The following is a 23,412-nucleotide window of genomic DNA, read 5'->3' as shown; positions in this document are numbered from 1 at the left end:
CTGAAAACATGTCCACACAAAACTCTGGCACATGGACATCTATAGCAGCTTAACTCCTAATTACCAAAACTTGGAAGCAACCAAGATGCCCTTCAGCAGGTGAATGATAAACTGTGATACATCCAGATAATGGAATATTATTCAGTGACTAAAAAAATGAGCTAGCAAACCATGAGAAGAGATGGAGGAACCGTAAGTGTGTGTTGCTAAGTGAAAGGAGTCAATCTGAGAAGCCACATACTGTATAATTCCAACTCTAGGATAGTCTGAAAAAGGGACCATAGAAAGATCAGTGGCTTTCGGGTGTTGGTGGGAGGTGGGGGAGGGATGAACAGGTGGCGCACAGAGGATTTTTAGGGCAGTGGCACTATTCCACATGCTGCTACGATGGCAGATACACGTCACTGTGTATTTGTTCAAACCCATAGAACATACAATGCCTAGAGTGAAGCCTGATGGAAACCATGGACTCCGGGTGACAATGATGTGTTCATGCAGCATCATCAGTTTTAACACATCGGCTGGTCTGGTGGGGGATGGGGATGGGGGAGCTGTGCATGTGTGGAGTCATGGTATATATGGGAAATCTGTACCTTCCTTTCAATTTTTCTGTGAACCTAAAACTGCTCTAAGAAGAAGTTTAAAAAACCATTCAATTAGAAGAAAATGATTTAGGTATGTGAAAAAAACCTCCCCAAGCATGAGACCCTATGACTAGATTTGAGTACAGAAAAATATTAAGTCTCTCAAATTCAAAGGTCAAATATAAAATTACAAAGCAAACTGAGTAAAAGGTTAATATCCTGCACACTGAGGGGTCTACATAAACGACAAAGGAGTAAAGCAGATAATTCATAGAAAAAACACAGAGGAATAAATTTAAAACACTCAGAATCATTAATAGTCACATAAATGCAAATCAAAATTACTATTTCCTTTCAGACTGGCAAAGAGGAAACACAACAGACACAGTGAGTGTTCTGAGCGTGTCCAGGGTGCCTTCAGCCTGCTGGGACAGAAACAAGGCGGCCCTGTGTACCTCAGCACATATCGGAAGCGTTTAGAGAGTTGGTGTGTTCCCTGTGCCTTCCAGAACTGAATGCGAGGAGGAGCATCCAGTGAGGACGGACGTCTATGCAGAAACACGGTGAACCTCTGCAAACGACACACACTCTGGGAACAGGGGGCTTAGACAAGGTCAACCATGGGATGAAACAGAAAGAAGCTGTTAGACATGGCCCCGTGGAGATGCAGGAGACAGTGTGCGGGGAGATGGCCTGTGTGGGCTGAGGCCGATGTGCGCTGAGGGTTGAGGGAGGGATTCACTTTGAAAACGGACCAGCAATTCAAAGCCAATTACCAGGAAGCAAACCCAGTGACACTATTTTTGTTAAAAACCAAGAGGACAGAGAATGCAAAAGGGCCAGTTTTCTCCTGTGACTTGTTACACGGTCATCAGGAGCTTCTCCCTGGGACTCAAACGCTGCACCATTTTGGTAAATATGTAGCCTCCTACACACCGGGTGGAAGGACAACACCCACTTGGGTAGGTTCTGACAACTCTGATTGATTAAACATGACCTTTCAGGGAATATATATATATATATATATATAATAGTTGTTGTTGTTGTTATTTGTTTGTTTTTTGAGACGGAGTCTTGTTCTGTCACCCAGGCTGGAGTACAGCGGCACAATCTCGGCTCACTGCAAGCTCCGCCTCTCAGGTTCACGCCATTCTCCTGCCTCAGCCCCCCGAGGAGCTGGGACTACAGGCGCCCGCCACCACACCCGGCTAATTTTTTGTATTTTCAGTAGAGACAGGGTTTCACGGAATTAGCCAGGATGGTCTCGATCTCCTGACCTTGTGATCTGCCCGCCTCGGCCTCCCAAAGTGCTGGGATTACAGACGTGAGACACCGCGCCCGGCCTCAGGGAATATATTTTAATTGACACATGTATTGATTTGAGGTAAGGTTACAGGAAATTTTACTTACCCATGCGTCCATCTTGAGGTGGACTAATCACGGAGATTCTCGCAGGGCCGGCTGCTATCTCCGACTAAGAATGCAACAAGAAAACAATGGATAAAATTCCAATATTGCCGCTTACAAGATTCAGACTCCCAGTGTCTGTTAGGAATACATTTCCTGGAAGCCCATCTCCCTCATCTTTATTGCCCTCTGACAAGATCCTGTCTAATTTGATTCTGTGTCCATCTCCCGACTCTGCCTGCTGGTGGTAGAAGGGGTGTGGGTGGGTATTATCTATTTGATTCCCTCCGTTCCACCAGGGCCTATAATAGTGAATGGATAACGGGCTCTACTAGGAATTTTAGGTGAAAAAAACGAAGTCTGCAGCTGATGTTAGAGAATGTGAAATCCTGAGTAAATCATTCTTGGGTGCATAATTTTGTCACCTTGAAGTCCAGATGCCGACAGACAGGGTGGAGCTAACGCTGCTCGGAGCTGTGTGTGCTGGGCCCTGCTGTGTGCCCACCCTTCACCCTACCCAGCAACCACAAGGCCGCTGCTGCCACCCTCCCTCCTCAACCCACAGGAACCTGTGAATCCACAGCTGCCAGCCCAGGTTCTGAGACTGGTGAGGGAGGCTGCTCTGCTCTGAGTCCCTCCTGCCTCTCAGTGCGACCTGCAGCATGGCAAGGTGCTATTTCTAGTTGCTGCCCCTTCCTGGGCTCGCTCCTCTGGCTCTCAACTCACTGCTGGCATCTCCTGTTCCCAGGCTCCTTGCCTCACCCCCGCTGGTCCTCAGGTTCTGCCGTCATCAACTGTGCCCCGCCAAGACCTCTGCTGCCCACCTTCCTGGCTTCTGCCCCTGGTACAGCCATCCCACAGATCCTTTAATCCACAGGCCCTTCCAGTACACCATGGAAGCCCCTCTGTGTCCTCGTGGCCTCTCGAGCAGCACAGCAGCGCCCTGCTCCGGGGACACTCTCTGCCACACCCTTGGCCCTACTCTGCCAGTCCTCTGCTCCTGCTTGCTGGCAAGACTCTAACCTTGGAAGGATGGACACCCCCCTGCTTGGCATGGCCCTCTGAGCTGCCTGCAGGCCAGTGGTCTCATGGAGCTATCCACGGGGCGCATTCCCCATCCACCCGAAGCTCATGACCTCACTCCCACCCCCAACAAGGCAGAATCTTGTGAAACCGGGAGCTTTTGTCTCTGTACCTTCAGCCTCTGCCTGCCATCCTGTGAACACCAGACGTATTCCTGCCTTATCAGGACAGGCTCCAGGTACTTCCTCTCACCTGCCTGGAGTGCTGCTATGCCATCATTTCTGGATCCTTCCCATCTGCTAGGATGTCTTCAATATCAAGTTCATCCTAAGAATCCCCTTGACATCACCGCCCCTTTGAACTACGTTCCATTTGCTGCTCCGTTTAGAGAAAATCTCCGTAGAGATTCGAGTGCTCGTGTCTTTCCCCGTCCTGGTGCTGTCTGATAGCTGTGAGTTACAGAAGAGAGTGGTGCAAATCTTTCTTGTCCATGGGTCGTGGCAGACTTGGCTGGGCAAGACACTGGTTCCTGCCATGTGGGAGGGGCTGTGTACCCATTGGTGTGTTCACATCTGCATTCCTGGCTGCCTACACACATATTTGCTCTTTGGATTCTCCTTTAAACCAGTTTTCACATTTAACTGGTGGTGTATTAGGCCATCCTTGCACTGTGATAAATACCAGAAATTGTGTAATTAATAAAGAAAAGAGGTTTAACTGGCTCATGCTTCTGAGGGCTGTACAGGAAGCATGGCAGCAGCCGCTTCTGGGGCGGCCTCGGGACGCTACAATCAGGACGGGAGGCCAAGGGGGAGCAAGCGCATTGCAGGGCAAGCAGGCAAGAGACTGGGGGACAGTGCCACGTGCTTTTAACTAGCCAGATCTCATGAGAATTCGCCCACCACGGCAAAGACAGTACCAACCATCAGGGATCTGCCCCCATGACCCAAACATCTGCTACCAGGCCCCACCTCCAGCACTGGGGATTATAATTCAACATGAGATGCCAGCAGGGATGAATACCCAAACTCTATCAGCTGGTTTCCCTCATTAACTCAAAACTTCTTCTTTTTTTTTTGGAGACAGGGTTTCACTCTGTCATCCAGGCTGGAGTGCACTGGGGCAGTCACAGCTCACTGCAGCCTCAGCCTCCTGGTGGTGATCCTCCCACCTCAGCTTCTCAGGAGCTGAGACTACAGGTGTGCACCACCATGCCCAGCTAATTTTTTGTAGAGATGGGCTCTTGTCATGTTACCCAGGCTGGTCTCAAACTCTTGGGCTCAAGGGATCTGCCTGACTCAGTTCTCAAAGTGTTAGGATTACAGGCGTGAGCTACTGTGACTGGCCAATTCGTAAGCTGAAGGAAGTATGTGAATGGCATTCATTTTGTATTTGTGAGTCATTATTTTACCTTTTCAAAAAGATACGTTAACCCTGGTCAATTTTACATAACAGAAAATCCCATGCTCATTTAAGGTGAACAGATTTATCTGTTAATTATCTTAATTAAGTTAATTAAGAAATTATCCAGCCAAGCCTCACACCGTAGTCAACACTTCCATCTCCGTGTGAAAGCAGACTCTCCCTCGCCTTCTCAGGCACCTTGTCCAGGAAGGTGGGGGCCTTAGGCTCTGCTTCTCCTCCTCCCCAGTGCCAGCAGCCTGAGGTCCCCAGGCCTGGAGCAGCAAGGGTAGAGGAGGAAGGAAAAGAACCAAGCCTCTCTGGGCAGGCCCAGCTGTGTCCCAGGCGCTCTCATGGGATGGCACTGGCTTTGATTCTCCAAGTCCACCCAATGACAGACACTTGCACTGTGGCCCTCCCTCTGACGAGCCTTCGGGGCAGGAACCCCACCAAGAGCACCCCCGATAACGCTCTTTCCTATGCAGCCCTCAACAGTGTGGGAGGTTCACCTCAAGAGGCCTGTACACTGCTCTCCGCAGGCCACAGAAGACCTCGGTCTGCAGAGGCAACAGGTGGTGTCCCCAGAACCTCTGCTCAGGCTGAGGGTTACCAGGAGCACCTCTCACTCCACGCAGTCATGTGGGGCAGGGAGGACGGGAGCTCTTTCCAAAGGAACTGCTACACACATCCACTCCGGGGTGACAAGGCGTTTCAGGAGGTGAAAAACTGGTTTTAGACACTTTCCTTGAAATTTGCATTCTGGTGTGGCACAGGGGTGGGCAAACTATGGCCCGCAGCCTGTTTTTGTTAATGAAGTTTTATTAGAACATAGTCATGGTCATGCCATTAGCTTCTGTACTTTCTATGGTTGCTTTTGCAATTCCATGACAGAGTTGAGTGACTGTGATGGACTGTCTGGTCTGCAAAATCCAAACGTTTTACTATCTGGCCCTTTACAGAATATGTGCCGGTCGGGCACAGTGGCTCACGCCTGTAATCCCAGCACTTTGGGAGGCTGAGGTGGGCGGATCACGAAGTCAGGAGTTTGAGACCAGCCTGACCAATATGGTGAAACCCCGTATCTACTACAAATACAAAAATTAGCTGGACATGGTGGTGCGCACCTGTAGTCCCAGCTACTCAGGAGGCTGAGGCAGGATAATTGCTTAAACCCGGGAGGCGGAAGTTGTAGTGAGCCGAGATCTCGCCACTGCACTCCAGCCTGGGCGACAGAGTGAGACTCTGTCTCAAAAACAAACAAACAAACAAAAACCACAAAAACCCGCACCCCCCCCAAAAAAAAACAAAGAAAATGTGTGCCCATGTCTGGTCTTTGCCCCTCACCTAGGAACTTTGATTCATTACATTCTGGTTCCTCAGCAATAATTTCCAACAGTAGCACCCAGTGAAGTGTCAATCAATTTAGCCTGCCAGTCTTTTCTTTCTTTTAGAGACAGGGTCTCACTATGTTGCCCAGGTTGGTCTTAAACTCCTGGGCTCAAGTGATCCACCTGTCTTGGCCTCCCAAAGTGCTGAGGTTACAGGCGTGAGCCCGACGTGCCTGCTGCCTGCCAGTCTTGAGTATTCTCTATTCTCGTCAATTACTCAGATCCTAAGGAAAGGTAGAAAGCTGACCTGACAGAACCAAGTTCTTCCTCCTTAAGCTGTGGGGACTTGGAGGCTGTGAGTTCATCCATTAAACAAGGTCCTAGTGCACCAAAAGACAGCTGGAAGCAGGTGTCCAGCCTTGGGGGAGCCAAGGCAGGTGGTAGGGACCTACAGGGACCCAGGGGAGGGTTCCATAAGAGCTTCCAGCAGGGCCTGAGGGGGCAGGTGGCGTGCTCGGTGTGGGCCAGTTGCCTCGGGACACGGGCACCCACGAGGCAGTGTGTCCCTCTGGAAGCACGGCTCCAGTGCTGCCGATGTGTATGGGTGCGGCCATGAGGATAGAGGAGGTGAGCTGGGCAGGGAAAGGACGCGTGTGCTTGACCCAACTGCCAAGGAACTGGCGTTTCTCTTTCACCGAAGCTGTGGCGGCTCTTCATTCCCTACAGAGTCCAGTTCCGCCTTCTTATCCTGACTCCAGGTTCCTCCATCATCTGGGTCTGGGTGGGATTACTCATGTCACAGGGCTGCTAGGATGACAGAGTTTGTATCTATAAAGGCTCGGAACAGGGCTTGCCAATGAGCCAAACTGTGTCGCACAACACGAAGCAACACATAAATCAAATAAGCCAATCACTGGCACTGTGGAACACAGGCATTCACTGCCACCAGAACCCACTCGGTTTTCCTGCCTTTGCTCCTTGGCCCCCTCCTGCCCCACGTGTTTTTTAAGGCCTGATCCCTCCCATGGGGTGCAGTTCACTGCCCTGAGTCCTTCCCCAACTGCCTCCTCTCTCCTGTTTCTGAGCCACCTGGTGTGTGGCTGCTGTGCATCCGGCGCCGAGCTCTGCCGACCCAGGGAGACGACGGGAGAGCGGGGCCTGGAGTCTCCCTGAGTTCCGGGCAGGTTTCCTCTGGTCTTGCTTCTCTCCAGCTTGAAGTTGGTGCTTCCTGTTTCCCAGAATCCTTAGCTTTTCTGACCCATTTCTTTTCCTGGCCTGACAAAGTTTACTGTTGTCTTCTTTGGCACTGTTTGGCACTTCATGAGACAGCAACTGAAGGCAGGTAAAGCACAGGGCCACCAGCTTTGCTGCCATTTCTGTTTGACACCAACAGGGACCAGCACGGGACCAACATGGGAACAGCGGAGGATCAACGCAGGATCAACCCAGAACCAACATGGGACCAACACAGGGTCAACACAGGACCAACATAGGGTCAACACAAGACCAACACAGGATCAACACAAGACCAACACGGGACCAACACAACGTCAACACGGGACCAACACAATGTCAACACAGGACCAACACAATGTCAACACAGGGTCAACACAGGACCAACACAGGACCAACACGGGACCAACACAGGTCAACACAGGACCAACATGGGGCACGGGAACACACAGACCAACACAATGTCAACACAGGGTCAACATAGGACCAACACAGGGGTCAACACAGGACCAACACAGGACCAACACAGGGTCAACACAGGACCAACACGGGACCTGCATGGGAACAACACAGGACCAACACAGGGTTAACACAGGACCAACACAAGGTCAACACAGGGTCAACACAGAACCAACACAATGTCAACACAGGACCAACACAAGATCAACACAGGACCAACATAGGACCAACACAGGGTCAACACAGGACCAACATGGGACCTGCACGGGAACAACACAGGACCAACACAGGGTTAACACAGGACCAACACAATGTCAACACAGGACCAACACAAGATCAACACAGGACCAACATAGGACCAACACAGGGTCAACAAAGGACCAACATGGGACCTGCACAGGAACAACACAGGACCTGCGTGGGACCCTGCCACACTCTGTCTGCATTTGCTTTTGTTTCTCCAGATGCAACTGCAGTCCCGGCCGTTCAGGCAGAACAGGAGGGTTCTCATGACCCAGCTTACAGCCACAGCCCACCCCTCTCACCCACGGGGCCAGCACATGATGCAGGAGCCAGCACATGACGCAGGGGCGCTGTGCAAAGTCTGTCTACTGTTGCATGAGCGGTGATATTTTTCAGTACTGAGGAAAATGGGAAATGCCACGTCTGGTACACGGGAAATGAGGAACTCGGCAGGAGAGATGCACTTACTTTTCTAATCGGAGAAGGAGAGAGATCAACTTCCATTGACTCCAGTCTGTTAAACACACAGTGAAAGGCTTTGAGTGAGCTCAGGACTTACCCATAACGTCAGTTGAAATACACACAAGACGAGACCATGCATAAATGTCTAAATCTTCCTCTAGCTTCGTGCTGCAGCCAGAGTTTAGCCACTGAGGCTTGTGATCACTGCCATTTCCCTCCCTCTTTAGGGCCACCTGCCGTCTGTACCAGGATGTAGCCTCTCCAGGACACAGAGGTCGCTGGCCCACCCGCCCTGGCTGGGCTCTCTCTGACATGCCTCTCTTGCACCTCTGCACACTTGGCTTCTCCCTCCAGACCACCCCTTCTCTTCTCTCTGCCAACGCCTGCCTGGAGCCTGCTAGACTAGGACGTCCTGAGAGTGGGATCCCGAACCGATTTCTGTTATCACTCGCTGCCTGGCCACACATACCACACCATGCCCGCTCACTACACACTAGTTCCTTCATTTGCCAAAGGGAGACAGGAAAACATCGGCTTCATTTTGCACTGGCCCCTCCTAGCCCTGCCATCCTTATGGCTGGCGATCTCTGCAGAAAGAGGCTCACTCTTTTCCAACAGCTCCAGCAAGAGTCCCATGGATGACTCCCATTAGTCCAGCCCGGCTGGAGTGAATTTTTCTAATTTTAGGTGGCCTCAGCAACCATTTTGATGACAGGTTTAACTTTCTCATACCAGAGGCAGGGCTCAGTCACCTTCAACAGTTTTCAGTTCTCCACCAGCTCCCAGTGCCTCAGTGTGGTCCATCCGGACACTTGCCTCCCAGTGGCCGCCTCCCTGTGGGAGGGTGGACAAAACCCACTTGGCTGGCCCCGCTGACCCCTCACCCTGCATGGACCATGCAGATGTGCCACAGTGATGCCCTCAGTCACAATGGGACCCATGGAGCTCGTGCCTGCCTGCTCTAAACCCACCAATTAAAACTCCCCACGAGAAACTTGCCTGGATGATGCCCTGAGCCTCATTAAAGGTGCTGGCCCACAGGGTCCCCCTCTCTGCCTGACCCTTCTTTCCGGCCTCTTGCTACCTGTGGACAGAGCACTGTCCTCCCCACGCATGGCACCCTCCCCATCCAGGACCTGTGAGTAATAAATCTGAGTGTGTTTCCTTTCACAGGGTGGACTGAATTTGTGCCTTGCATCTGAAGAGCTAGGAGCTACCCCAGGCCGGGTTTTCTCTGGGACACTGGAGGGAATATGAGGGTGGGCTCCCTTTGCCAGAGTGATGGCCCGGCAGGCATAGCCTGGAGACGGGGCAGACACAAGTCACAGGGCATCTGCCAGTACGAACGTTTCCTGTGTGAGGGACCCCCAGCCACGGGTTGGGTAACGGGTTCAGGCCATCCACCAGGTGAAAGGATTCCATGAAAGGCACCAGGTCAGCCCCTTAATTTCCTGTTAGGGCAGGGCTGTCAGCTGCGGGGCACTGGATCCCCAGTTTAGCTGGGGGGGGAGGGGGCACGCAGAACACTGGGTCACATGATCATTCCCAGACCAATCACTGTGGCTGCAGGGATGGAGTGCTCTGATTGGCCAGCCTGGATCACACACTTAGTTTGGGACCTGAGCCTCACAGGGATATGAAATAAGTACCAAAATGAGTTGATGTCCAGTCAATTGTCTGGACTAGCAAAACCTGGGGGCTTGGAGGGGGGATGGGGTTGGGATGGGAAGGGAGGTGCAGAGGCGGAAAGACCTGCGGGTCCTGTGATTTCTGCGAGCGACCCACGCACCTGTCGGGGGTTGATGAGTGAGGTGGCAGCAGGCATCCGTATGGCTTTGCTGGAAGAGTGATGACGAAAATGCCAACGTCAGTGCACACAGTGTGATTCAGCAACATGCATCTCTATTTTGTTCTCTTTCTGGCATGATTTTACTTACTTGAAACTGAACTTTTTATTGTGCTGAAAGTTGTTTGTTGTGATGATCTCATACTAAATAGATGGAGAAAAGGTATTGAATTAAACCATAAAAACTGATGTCCCCCCAGGTCATTCCAACTGAAAGTGAATCAGTGAAATGTTCTTACTGGGTTTGCAAAGGGCATTTCACAGGAATTCAGCGGTTCCCAAAGTGTCCTGTGAGTCCTACGGCCCTGCTCCTCCCCAGCGCAGAAGCCGAGTGAACTCAACACTCACTGCCATTTACATCACTGGCTCTTGCAACTACAACTGTCACTCAGCACACGGCCACCGCTGGTGTTAAAGCTGTGAAATGAAGACCTGACAACAGGAGCCACTAATGCACCAGCTTTGAAAGGCCACCAAGAGGCCAGCCATGGTGCCTCTTGTCCGTCATCCCTACACTCTGGGAGGCAGGGGTGCGAGGACTGCTTGAGCCCAGGAGTTGGAGGCTGCAGTGAGCTGTGATTGTACTACTGCACTCCTGCTTGGGCGAGAGAGCAAGAACTCATCTCAAAAAAGGAAAAGGAAGGGGAAAGGAAAGGGAAAGAAAAAAGACAAGAAAGAAAAACAGGCCAGCAAGAGAAATATGGACAAGTCACTTGGTCACGTTTTCTGGTCTAGCAACCCTGGACTGATCTCCATGATGGCCAGTAGCAGAGACCGCCTGCTGTGTCCCGTGACTCCCGGTCACAGAAGGCTGCTGCACCTGGGTCCTCTCTGCCTCACGGGGCCTGGTGGACACGCTGAGATGCACGTGTAAGACTGGGGGAGCGTGTCTGTTTCCGCAGACACACTGTTTCTGTGGACACACTGAGGTGCATGACTGCAGATGAGGGTGGGGCTGTCTCCTGGCACCGAGTGCCCGTCTATGCTGGCCGGGTTTTGAGATGCGAACAGTCTGCCCTCAGCAATTTCAGTTTGGGGCCAAGCTAGCTAGGAATAGGCAGTTGTGCAACAGCTCAACCACTCGGACCTCCGCTGTGCAGTCACCTGCTAGAGCCCACCCTGGCACTGCCCCTCAACCTCCTCACCCAGAGTCACTTATCCCGACAGCCTGTGTCCCGGCCTGACATAAAAGTTCACTTTCTGCCTCTACTCCCCCGACACAGAAGCTCCCAGAGGACGGGCACTTGGCTCGCTTGGCTTACTCCAAATTGCCAGACCCCAGAACAGCACTGAGAATGCACTTGGTGCTCAGTAAACACTGGCTGTTGTGTGGCTGACTGTGGTGGGTGGAAGTACCTGACCTTCTGCGTCTGGCAGGGCTGTGGCCTGGCTCCTCTGCAGGGCACTTGCTCTTGCTTCCAAACCACTCTAAAATGCACTTTGTTTCGTGGGAGCAAGAGGACGATGACAAAAACAACGATGACAACAAAAGTGGGTAGCATGAACGCCACCACAGTGAGGCTGGGCAAGACGGGGTCGGGGGCAGTGGTCTGGGGCGGGTCAGCTGGGCTCGCAGAGCACACGGGAATCCTCTCTGGAGGAAAATGCAGGCGATACTAGGTATGTAGGGAGTGGGATTGACCTGTGCCACCTCACCAGAGATCAGCAGAAACACACCTCCTCCAGCAAGAGTGGAAGAAAAGAAGGCAGATTTGGATTCCTGAGGGTATCAGGTAAGGAACATAAAAAAGCTGCCTGTGAGATGACTACATAAAAGACGAAGATGCAACAATGAGCAAAGATTATTTTCCAAATGGTGAAATGAGCAGGGATGTTCTAGAAATGTTAACTGTAATGGACAGAACAAAAACTCAATGGGGGCCGGGGGCGGTGGCTCACTCCTATAATCTCAGCACTTTGGGAGGCCCAGGTGGGCGCATCACCTGAGGTCAGGAGTTCAAGACCAGCCTGGTCAACATGGTGAAGCCCTGTCTCTACTAAAAATACAAAAATTAGCCGGGCATGGTGGTGGGCACCTGTAGTCCCAGCTACTCCAGAGGCTGAGGCGGGAGAATTGCTTGGACCGGGAGGCGGAGCTTGCAGTGAGTTGAGATTGTGCCACTGCACTCCAGCCTGGGTGACAGAGTGAGACTCTGTCTCAAAAACAAACTCTCAGTGGGGTTCACTGGCTTAATTTGAAAATCCGGGAGCTGGAAGAAGCAACCAGCATGTGACCAGGTGGCCTAAGACGATGGAGATCACAGCGGAGGCTGATGTGGAGGGCAGGGAGCTGCAGGCCGTGGCCGGGGATGCAGAGGTACTACTTGAAAAGATAATGGGCAGGAATTTTACAGAATTGATGCAAAACACGAATCCACAGAATGAAAGAAAATTATACACCAAGAAGGAAAAAAATGAAAGTAACTCCACACTTTGATGCATTTTTTTTTTTTTTTTTTTTTGAGAGACAGAGTTTTGCTCTTGTTACCCAGGCTGGAGTGCAATGGCATGATCTTGGCTCACTGCAACCTCCGCCTCCCAAGTTCAAGAGATTCTCCTGCCTCAGCCTCCTGAGTAGCTGGGATTACAGGTATACACCACCACACCTGACTAATTGTGTATTTTTTTAGTAGAGATGGGGTTTCTCCATATTAGTCAGGCTGGTCTCGAACTCCTAACCTCAGATGATCCGCCCACCTTGGCCTCCCAAAGTGCTGGGATTACAGGCGTGAGCCACTGCGCCCAGCCCCTTTGATGCATTTTAAGTATCTGCCTTTCCTCTTGTGATGCTTTAAAGGAGGAATTTGCAAATGGGGCTACCTAGTAAACGTAGGAGGCTTTGCTGTCCACATAAAGTCTCTGTTGCAATGCATTTACAATCTTCTAAAAATGTAAAAGCCATGCTCAGTTTGGAGGCTACATGAAAATACGCTGTGGCCGGGTGCAGTGGCTCACGTCGGCCATTGCAGCACTTTGGGATGCTGAGGTGGGAGGATCACTTGAGCTCAGGAGTCCAAGACTAGCCTGGGTAACACAGCGAGACCCCATCTCCACAAAAAACAAAAAAATTAGCTGGGTGTGGTGGTGCATGCCTGTGGTCCCAGCTACTTGGGAGGCAGAGGCAGCAGAATCACCTGAGCCTTGGGAGGTTGAGGCGTGAGCTGAGATCACACCACTGCACTCCGGCCTGGGTGACAGAGGAAGACCCTGTCTCAAAAAAAAAAAAAAAAAAAAAAAAAAAAAGCCAAGGAAAGGAAGGAGGAGAGAATACACTGCAGGCTGGATTTGGCCTGGAGTTTCCTTGCTGACGCCTGGGACACACCCTTCACAAGACAAGCCTGTGGTAACTCCTAGAGCCCAAAATAATGACAGGGAAAGAAGCCCTTTTCACCAGAGACCATCAGAACCTCGTGTCAGGAGCAGGGCCACCAGCCAGTGTGACTGGCGTCCCCAGCTTCCCTCTGGCCCCACGGCCCCAGTGAGGCCGTGCCATGCTCAGCTGCCTGACACAGCAGGGAGGCGGGCACCTACACACACGCTGGAGGCTCACCCACTCCTACACACACGGCCAATGGGAGGCAGACAGGGCTCCTGACTCCTCGACCTTCACGTTAGTGTGCAGCCACCAAACAGGGACTTGTGACTATTCAACATATCTCATAAAATCTAAGGCATCACCGAGTGTAAAATGCGCAGCATCTGTGTATCACTGTGGTAACGGACTCTGGCTGTTATTGATTCCAAATTCCAGAAACACTGACTGCAGTAAAAGTGCATTCAGAGCAGAGGCAATATGGCAAAGGCACAGGTGAGCTAAAATGTACAAGAAAGGAGGCTATCAAATGGCTAGATTTTCCAGATACTGAAATGTAATGCTTTAAGTCCCCATTTTGGTTAATCCTAGCAACTCTGGACGTTTCTCCCTAAGATGCATCACGCATTCACAGCAGTGCCTTTAGACACAGAACTTGCCACATATATGTACCTTCCGCAAACGGCTACAACTCCTGGCAGAAAGCAGGCCGCCAGGCTGCAGGTAGAGTCCCGCAGTCCCTGGCCGCAGGGCCACCCTGCCTGTGCTGGGTCACTCTGGAGAGGCCGAGGGTGCCTGCTATTCTCCCAGGCCCCTCCCACTGCCTCAGGAATCACTGGGGCAGCTGCCCCAAGGGGAACCATTCATGTCTTTTTCACTTTTTCTTTTTTGTCTCCCTTCTTCCCTTCGGTTTTCCCACAGCATTTTTGCTCTGACAAAAGTTTCAGGTAAATGAACGAGCTCTTCCCTCTGCATCTGAGGTCGTCTTTCTTTCTTCATCTTGGAGAGTCAGACCAATGCACGTGGCAGTGGCTGCCCCCACTGCGCACTCACGGCGGGTCGGGGCGGGGGCTTACCTTTGCAGCTGTTCTATCTGCAGCACCGACTTCCTAAGGGATTCTTCCAACCTAGAAATCTAAAGATAATTGCACAACCTCTTGTTATTAGACAGGCTATGCTGAGCGACACTGTGACCCTCTACATTTCTTAAACCATGAATCAGAATGTGGGTTACTCTGCATGGAGTTGCCCTCATGCTGCTCATGAGTAAATCTGCCTGGAGTCTGGTCCATCAGATACTTAGGAAATTGGCCTTGGGGGGCCATGCACAGCTAAGTCAAACCGAAGCCCCAGGAGACAAATTTCAGCGCTGCACCCTCCACAAGCTGACATGATGCAAATTCAGTGTCAGCCCTTCCAGGGGAGCACCCAGCCTCAAAGTCAGACACAAGCACCTTTTCCACACACGGTCACTGCCAGGTCATCTCACAGCACAGCCTCTGCTGTCAGGCTGGAACCCCGCCCTGTGTGTGGGAGCTGCCAGACCCTGAGGGAATGACTAGAGTCTAGGATCCCACTGTCCAGTCTGTAATTATGACTCATGCCCATCCTCGAGGTTTGCTGGGAGGATGTGGAGACAACAGACACAAAATATAACAAAAGCTAAGCCCAGGCTGGCTCCTGCAAGAAGCTTCCAGGCAGGGTTTTGGGTGGTTGCCGAGTAACACGGGGCTGTGGTGGGCCTGGGAGGGGGAGGGGAAAGAGGATGGCATAGGGGTGGCAGGACAGGGGTGGGGGTGAGAGGATGGGGTGGAGGAGAAAGGATGGGGTAGGGGTGAGAGGATTGGGTGGGGGTGAGAGGATGGGGTGGGGGTGACAGGAAGGGGTGGGGTGAGAGAGGATGGGGTGGGGGTGGAAGAACAGGGATGGGGTGAGATGATGGGGTGTGGGTGAAAGGATGGGGTGGGCATGAAGAAATGGGGTGGGGGAGAGAGGATGGGGTGGGATGAGAGAGGATGGGGTGGGGGTGGAAGGACAGGGTGGGGGTGAGAGGATGGAGTGGGGTGACAGGATGGGATGGGGGAGAAAGGATGGGATGGGGTGAGAGGATGGCATAGGGGCGGAAGGATAGGGGTGGGGTAAGAGGATGGGGTGGGGATGAGAATGGGATGGGGGAGAGAGGAGAGGATGGGGTGGGAGATAGAGAATGGGGTGGGGGTGAGAAGAAGGCGTGGGGGGAGAGAGGATGGGATGGGGGAGAGAGGATGGGTGTGGGGGAGAGAGGATAGGGTCGGGGAGAGACAACGGCATGGGGGTGGCAGGACAGGAGTTGGGGAGAGTGGATGGGGTGGGGAAGAGAGAATGGGGTGGAGTGAGAGGATGGGGTAGGGGAGAGAGGATGGGGTGAGGGAGAGAGAATGGGGTGGGGGTGAGAGGATGGGTGGGGGTGAGAGGATAGGGTGGGGGAGAGAGGATAGGGTGGGGGAGAGACAATGGCATTGGGGGTGGCAGGAGAGAAGTGGGGGTGAGAGGATGGGGTGGGGGTGACAGGATAGGTGGGGGTGCCAGAATGGGGTGAGGGTGATAGGGTGGGGTGACAGGATGGGGTGAGGGTGACAGAACCAAGGTGGGGAGTGACAGGATGAGGTGGGGGTGACACGACAGGGGAGAGGCTGACAGGGTGGGTGTGACAGAAGCAGGGAAGGGGTAATAGGATGGGGTAAGGGTGGGTGTGACAGAAGCAGGGAAGGGGTAATAGGATGCGGTAAGTGGGTGACAGAATGGGATTGAGAGGTGACGGAATGTGGGGGGGGTATGATATGGTTTGGCTGTGTCCCCACCCAAGTCTCATCTCAAATTGTAATCCCATGTGTCAAGGGAAGAATCTGGGGGAGGTGATTGGATCATGGGGGTGGTTCCCCCATGCTGTCCTCATGACACTGAGTTCTCACGAGATTTGAAGATTTAAAAGTGTTTGGCAGTTCCCCTCCACCCGCTCTCCTGCTGCTAAGTAAGATGTGCCTTGCTTCCCCTTTGCCTTCTGCCATGATTCTAAGTTTCCTGAGGGCTTCCCAGCCACGCAGAATTGTGAGTCAATTACACCCCCTTCCTTTATAAATCAACCAGTCTCAGGTAGTTCTTTATAGCGGTGTGACAATGGACTAATATAGAAAATTGGTACCGGTAGAGTGGGGCACTGCTATAAATATATCTAAAAATGTGGAAGCAACTTTGGGACTGGGTAATGGACAGAAGTTGGAACAATTTGGAGGGCTCAGAAAAAGACAGAAAGGTGTGAGAAAGTTTGGAACTTCCTAGAGATTTGTTGAATGGCTTTGACCCAAATGCTGATAGTGATATGGATAGTGAAGTTCCGGCTGAGGAGGTCTCAGATGGAGATGAGGCATTTATTGGGAACTGGAGCAAAAGTCACTCTTGCTATGCTTTAGCAAAGAGACTGGAGGCATTTTGCTCCTGCCCTCGAGATCTGTGGAACTTTGAACTTGAAAGAGATGACTTAGGGTATCTGGCAGAAGAAATTTCTAAGCAGTGGCCGGGCGCGGTGGCTCAAGCCTGTAATCCCAGCACTTTGGGAGGCCGAGAGGGACGGATCACGAGGTCAGGAGATCGAGACCATCCTGGCTAACACAATGAAACCCCGTCTCCACTAAAAATACAAAAAAATTAGCCGGGCGTGGTGGCGGCGCCTGTAGTCCCAGCTACTCGGGAGGCTGAGGCAGGAGAATGGCGGGAACCCGGGAGGCGGAGCTTGCAGTGAGCCGAGATCGCACCACTGCACTCCAGCCTGGGCAACAGAGCGAGACTCCGCCTCAAAAAAAAAAAAAAAAAAAAAAAAAAAAGAAATTTCTAAGCAGTAAAGCGTTCAAGATGTGACCTGGCTTCTTCTGAAAGTAAAGTCATGTAAGTGTTCACAAAGAGATGATATGAAATTGAAACTTATGTTTAAAAGGCAAGCAGAACATAAAAGTCTGAAAAAATTGCAGACCATGCAGTAGAAAAGAAAAACTCATTTTCTGGGGAGAAATTCAAGCTGGCTGCAGAAATGTGCGTAAGTAACGAGGAGCCAAGACGGTGGAGAACATGTCTCCAGGGCATGTGAGAGATCTTCACAGCAGCCCCTCTCATCATAGGCCCAGAGAGAAAAAAGTAGTTTTATGGGCCAGGCCGAGGTCCCCTGCCCAACTCTTGTGCAGCCTCAGGACATGGCACCCTGCATCCCAGCCGCTCTAGCTCCAGCCATGACTAAAAGGGTCCAAGGAAAAATTTGGGCTGCTGCTTCAGACGGTGCAAACCCCAAGCAATGGCGGTTTCCATATGGTGTTGGACCTGCATGTGTGCAGAAGACAAGAGTTGAGGTTTGGGAACCTCCACCTAGATTTCAGAAGATGTATGGAAATGTCTGGATGTCCAGGCAGAAGTCTGCTGCAGAGGCAGAGCCCTCACGGAGAACCTCTGCTAGGGCAGTGCAAAAGGGAAATGTGGGGTGGTTGCTCCCACACAGAGTCCCAACTGGGGTGCTGCCTAGTGAAGCCATGAGGGCCACTGTCCTCCAGACCCCAGAATGGTAGATCCACTAACAGCTTGCACTGTGTACCCAGAAAAGCTGCAGGCACTCAACCCCAGCCCAGAATGGGGCTGTACCCAGCAGAGCCACAGTGGTGGAGTTGCCCAAGGCCTTGGGAGCTCCCTGACCCTTGCATCACCATGTCCTGGATGTGAGACATCGGATAAGAGGAGAAATTTAAGATTTAATGGCTGCCCTGCTGGGTTTTGGACTTGCATGGGGCCTGCAGCCCCTTTGTTTTGGTCAATCTCTCCCACTTGGAATGGGAACATTTACCCAATGCCTGTACCCCCATAGTATCTTGGAAGTAACTAACTTGTTTTTGATTCTACAGGCTCACAGGTGAAAGGAACTTGCCTTGTCTCAGATAAGACTTCCGGCTTGGACTTCTGAGTTTATGCTGGAATGGGTTAAAACTTTGGGGGACTACTGGGAAAGTATGATTGTGTTTTGAAATGTGAGAAGGATATGAGATTTAGGAGGGGCTGGGGTGGAATGATGTGGTTTGGCTCTGTGTCCCCATCCAAATCTCATTTTGAATTGCAATCCCAATGTGTCAAGGGAGGGACCTGGTGGGAAGTGACTGGATCATGGGGGCAGTTTCCCCCATGCTGTTTTTGTGATAGTGAGTTCTCATGAGATCTGATGGTTTAAAAGTGTTTGGCAGTTCCCCCTGCCCTCTCTCCTGCTGGTATGTAAGACATGCCTTGCTTCTCCTTTGCCTTCCGCTATGACTGTAAGTTTCCTGAGGCCTTCCCAGCCATGTTGAACATGAATCAATACAACCTCTTTCCTTTATAAATTACTGAATCTCAGGTAGTTCTTTATAGCAGTGTGAAGACAGACTGATATGGGGTGACAGGACAGGGTGGGCGTGAGGGGTGACAGGATGGGATGAGGGGTGATAGGATGGGATGGGGTGACAGGACAGGGTGGGGGTAGCAACATGGTGTGAGTGGTGACAGGATGGGATAAGGGTGACAGAATGGGATTAGAGGTGACAGGACAGGGATGGGGTAACAGGATGAGGTGACAGGATGGGGTGAGGGGTGAGATGGGGGCGACAGGACAGGGCAAGGTGACAAGACAGGGTGGGGGTAACAGGATGGAAGGGGTAAGAAGGGGGTGACCGGCTGGCAAGCAGGGCCAAGGGTGATCTGTCTGCTCCAGGTCTGGGTGTACATAAAATGTTCATGCACAGACAGGAGGCAGCAGGGTCACACACTGGCTTCCGTACTCAGGGAATGGCCCCAGGGTCCCTTGTCTTTAAAGCTGGGTTACTGACTTTACCGACTACATAACCTTCAAAGTTTTTTAAAAAGGACTTGTTTTTTAAAATGGGATGGTTGAGCAGAGAAGCCTTCAAGCTGCCTCCCAAGCTCCCAAGACCCCGTGGTTGACCCCAGTGGCTGAGGGGATAAACGTGGCTGGGCAGGGAGGCCCATGTGGTGCTGCACCCAGTGGGCTACTTGGTAACTACAGACAAGGGTTGGGCCAATAGGCTGGTCAGAAGGGGACAGTGACAATGTCCCCATAGCTGGAAACACGCAGAGAAACAGATATTGCATCTAGCAGCCTGTCCCCTTTGAGAACAAGGTGTTAACAAGTCTGACATTTAAATCTAAAGGTCAAAATAATTCAAGTGACAATGAATCTATTCGACTTACCTTTTCTCTATAGAAGGCTAACAATCTCTTCCTGTGTTTTTCTTGAAATTCTGAAACCTGAAAAGATCATATGTTTCAGCTGCTGACACGGGTACATGATCTCTGTGGCTGGAAGTTTTGTTGGGGGAGGAGGAGGCTGGAGGGACTCTCAGAACAGCTCACAGTGCTTGTCTTATGTGTGTCCTGCCCCCACAGATGCCCATGGCCAGTGCTTGCCAGGGCAGACACCCCCCACGGGTGGGCAGAGAAGGTGTGAGTGCCAGCAGGCAGGGCCAAAGGCAAACACAGGGGAGGCTTAACAGGCACGACAGGAAAGTCTCCCCAGCAACCTGCTCCATTCAGGTTGTGAGTGGTGCTCCCTCTGGGCCAACCACAGGGTGCTGTCCCTCTGATAATGGCCACTGGTTTGAGGAAGGGCCTCCTGACCAAACAGGGCTGGACCAATGGCAGGGGCAGATGGAAAGAGAGCTGGCACACAGAATGAAGCTGAGACCCACAGAGCTGGCAGACGCCTAGTGGGCCTGTCTGCACTCCCAGAGCCAGCCATGCCTGACACCAGCACCCTCCCATTTACAGGAGCCCCAGATTCATGTATGCTGTCTAGACAGCTTGAACTGGGTTTCTGAGAGAACCACCAGAAGCAGGAAAGACAGGCCTGTGATTTCCTCAGAGGAAGAGAGAGCTATTTCGTATGAGTCAAGTGTTCAGACAGTGGTGCCTACCCTCTGGAAAGACCAGGCTGGAAAGGCTGACAAACAACAGGGCTAACTGTGGCTCCATTGCTACTGAAAGTCAGCGTCCTCTAGCTCCATCCCCCACTTCATTCCACCCCGCCATCTGCGGTGATAACACAAGCACAAGGGAGCGGCTTGCGTCTGCCCATGGCTCACTGGCCCAGTGCAAACACAGGGCAGGCGTCTTCCCTTCTGTGGAAAGGCAGGCCCAGCACACACCAGGCCTTTGTTCCCAACCTCCTCCATGACAGGCCATCTCCAGAGGACGGGGCTGCACAGGGGCCCTCCTACAGGACAGCAGGGATGACAGCCTCGTGGTCTCCGGGCTGCTGCGTTCTTGGAGTGACTCGGAGCTCTAGGGTTCTCCCCTACTCGACAAGGGGACCGCGTCTCCACCAAGGAGGGAAGACAGTCTTGGGTACTACGCCATGGGCTATGAAGAGGAGTGGACAGAAGGACTCCGCAGGCTGCCCTGACTCCAGTTCTCGGGCACATCGCAGGCCACGGCCAGGGCACCTTTCCAACCTTTGCTGAGACTTCTCAAGTCCTGCTGCCTGTTGGGGACACCTGCAAGCGCCCAAGCCCCGCTCAATTGTGCCTGTGTGGGAAGCTTCTCCAAAGCACCCTCAGCAGGAACATTCCACCCTGCAGGCAAGGGCCTCTGCTCCTCAGCTTCACATGCTTGCGGAGGAACCTACCAGCAGATGTGCCTGATCCCGACTGTGGGGGTACCGGTCTCGCTGTTCTCAGAGAAAGGCCTTGGTGAGATGAGGTCTGTGGCTGGCTCTGATTTGGCAGGGCAGGTGTGGCTGCAGCAAGGACTGGGCTGCAGGGCAAGTCTCCAAGGGGACTTGCAGCAGCAGATGGGGTGAGTTCAACTGAGCACAGAGCTGGGGAGCCTCACATGAGCTTGGGGGGCAGCCAAGACCCACTTGTCCGGGTGTTGAGGGGTCTACAGCAGCCTCCAGGGCTCCACTAGGGGGAGCCACACGGGCCTGCAGCATCATGCCGCCTCCGCGGTTTATCTGGCCTGGACTCTGACCAATGTTGGGGCCCAGAGACTTGAGACACTGGGTGTGGCCTCAGAAGAGGGTAGATTTTAATACTAAAACAAAGTTTAAAAGCGATGGTGAGTGTTTATCCTGCAGAGAATATGCCTCTTGAACTGAGCCAGAGAAACAGGTCAATGAAATCACTGCAAAACTCCAGGGCTGCGATGGTCACAGAGGCTGTGCTGGGCCAGGTCAGCCCAGGGCCCCAAGGAGGAGCTGCCCGGTGCTCATGCGTGCTTTGCCCACATCCTGCGAACCAGGAGGCTGTGAAGGCCTGAGAGTGAAGGTAGTTGGGAGACAGTGCAGGTCACTCATGCAGACTCTCGCCAAGAGGCCAGGAGAGGCGGCTGCCTGGTCTGAAGCACACTTCTGACTCTTCAGTTCACTACCAGTTCCCCTCCACAGAGTGGACTGTGCCTGCATTCGTCAACATGAGCTCCTGACCACACCAGGACCAGTGTCTGCATGCTCAGTGCTGACGAAGCCTGAGGTAGGGCAGAGGCTGGGTGGATGGAACGGATCTTAGAGGGTTACTGGGAAGAGGAAGATGTTTGTTACCAATTAGACTAGGAAGGGGGACTGGGGCAGGCAGAGGCTGAGGTGGTTTGTTGACGCTGTCCCAGGGCAGGTCCCAAAGCCTGAGCCGTGGTGCTCACAGTTTTGGTCTTGGGCCGGTTTTGTACTCTTAAAAGTTACTGAAGGCCCCAAAGAGCTTTGCTTATGTGGGTTTTATCTGTCGATATTTACCCTATTAGAAATTAAGACTGAGACAAATTTAAAACTATTTATTAATTCATTTAAAAATAACAATAAATACATTATGTGTTAATATATGTAACAAATATTCCAATATTTATGTTACGTTGATATTAGAGTGTAAATATTACAATACCACATCACGTAGCTGCGGGAAAATTCCACCCTGTGCTTGTGGCGTTCACCTCCATAGTGTAACTGACAGACAGTGGGGCTGTGAGGTCATTGGGCAGAGCCTGTGCTGCCCAGGCTGGAGCCAGCCGTCTCCACGGTCCATGCCTAAAGCCTGAGAGGCCTGACAGGCAGAGCAGACAGGTGGCTGGAGGGGCTGGTCGGGTCTGCTGGGTCTTCTCTCCTGAGACAGCACCTGGCCTCTGCGGCACTTGGCAAAACTACCCTGCAGCGTGCAGCCTGTGGCTCCGAGGTCTGTGATAACATACGTGTTTTATGAACTCCAGCGACTTCTGGCCCCAAGGGGACTTGGCTTGAATGAGGGTCCTGCTGGGTGGAGCAGGGTGGGTGGGGGGTGAGGTGCGTCCTGGATGGTGTTTCCATGGGACTCTGGCTGGCTCTGGGAGCGCCGGCATCCTGGTCTGGGTGCCCGTGTGGTGCTGAGCCAGCACTCTTGGGGATCTCCGGGTGCTGCTTGGCTTCCACGGGTTGAGCCTCTGGGCACCTCCCTGGAGGATGTGACTGAGCATAACTTGAGATGGGAACAGCCTCAGGACAGCCCGAGACACTGTGGCTGATTCAGGCTGTTTCAGAACCAAGGAAGCTGCTGCAGTGGGACAACCTCCCAGAGAGAGGACAGTCTTGGTGACCTGGCTGACCACGGCCTGAAGGCACAAGCCCACCAAGGAGAGTGACATGCGGGGGTCCATCCTCAGTGTCTCGCCTCAGATCCTGGCTGCCCCTACTAGGCCTCTTTCCCCGCAAGGCAGGTGGGGTGGCCAACGGTGGGAGCTGCACTCTTCACAGAAGAGGGAAAGGAAGTGCGGGATGGGGGCCAGGGGAAGGACCCCTTCTTCTCCTGGCAGCTGTCCCCCAGACTGGTGGACTGCAGCTGTCCAGTGACATCCAAGGAGGCCAGAAGTGCCACTCAGCATGCGGAGGTGGGCACAGAGGACAATGACCTGTGTCAGAAGCCGGGGGTGGGGGAGGCTTGGCATGGAGGCGCGTGCTAACTGGGAGGAGGGTCAGGAAGAAACAGGTAGAGAATGGACAAGCTGCAACTGAGAGGACTGGCACAGCAGCTGGCAAAAGCTGCCAGGGGAGGGGACCACGGAGCCAACACTTCCACAGCAGGGGCTCAGCTGCCA

The 23,412-nt window shown here is 52.6% G+C and overlaps 1 protein-coding gene across 1 annotated transcript in view; it reads right to left on the bottom strand.

Annotated features, from left to right (window-relative positions):
• RNF212 (ring finger protein 212) overlaps positions 1 to 23,412 on the bottom strand; it is a 144,661-nt gene that overhangs the window by 16,769 nt on the left and 104,480 nt on the right. Inside the window, exons 5-10 of the mRNA XM_050790744.1 lie at positions 19,552 to 19,608; positions 14,376 to 14,434; positions 10,078 to 10,130; positions 9,930 to 9,978; positions 8,147 to 8,192; positions 1,995 to 2,058 (exon numbers count right to left, since the gene is read on the bottom strand). Of these exons, the coding sequence (XP_050646701.1) occupies positions 1,995 to 2,058; positions 8,147 to 8,192; positions 9,930 to 9,978; positions 10,078 to 10,130; positions 14,376 to 14,434; positions 19,552 to 19,608 (328 nt within the window). The remainder of the gene's footprint in view (positions 1 to 1,994; positions 2,059 to 8,146; positions 8,193 to 9,929; positions 9,979 to 10,077; positions 10,131 to 14,375; positions 14,435 to 19,551; positions 19,609 to 23,412) is intronic.

Source organism: Macaca thibetana, chromosome 5 (genome assembly GCF_024542745.1).
Source record: "Macaca thibetana thibetana isolate TM-01 chromosome 5, ASM2454274v1, whole genome shotgun sequence".
In the NCBI taxonomy this organism is placed as follows: domain Eukaryota; kingdom Metazoa; phylum Chordata; class Mammalia; order Primates; family Cercopithecidae; genus Macaca; species Macaca thibetana.
The sequence above is the reverse complement of the archived record's forward strand: the minus strand, read 5'-3'. Positions and strand labels throughout refer to the sequence as shown.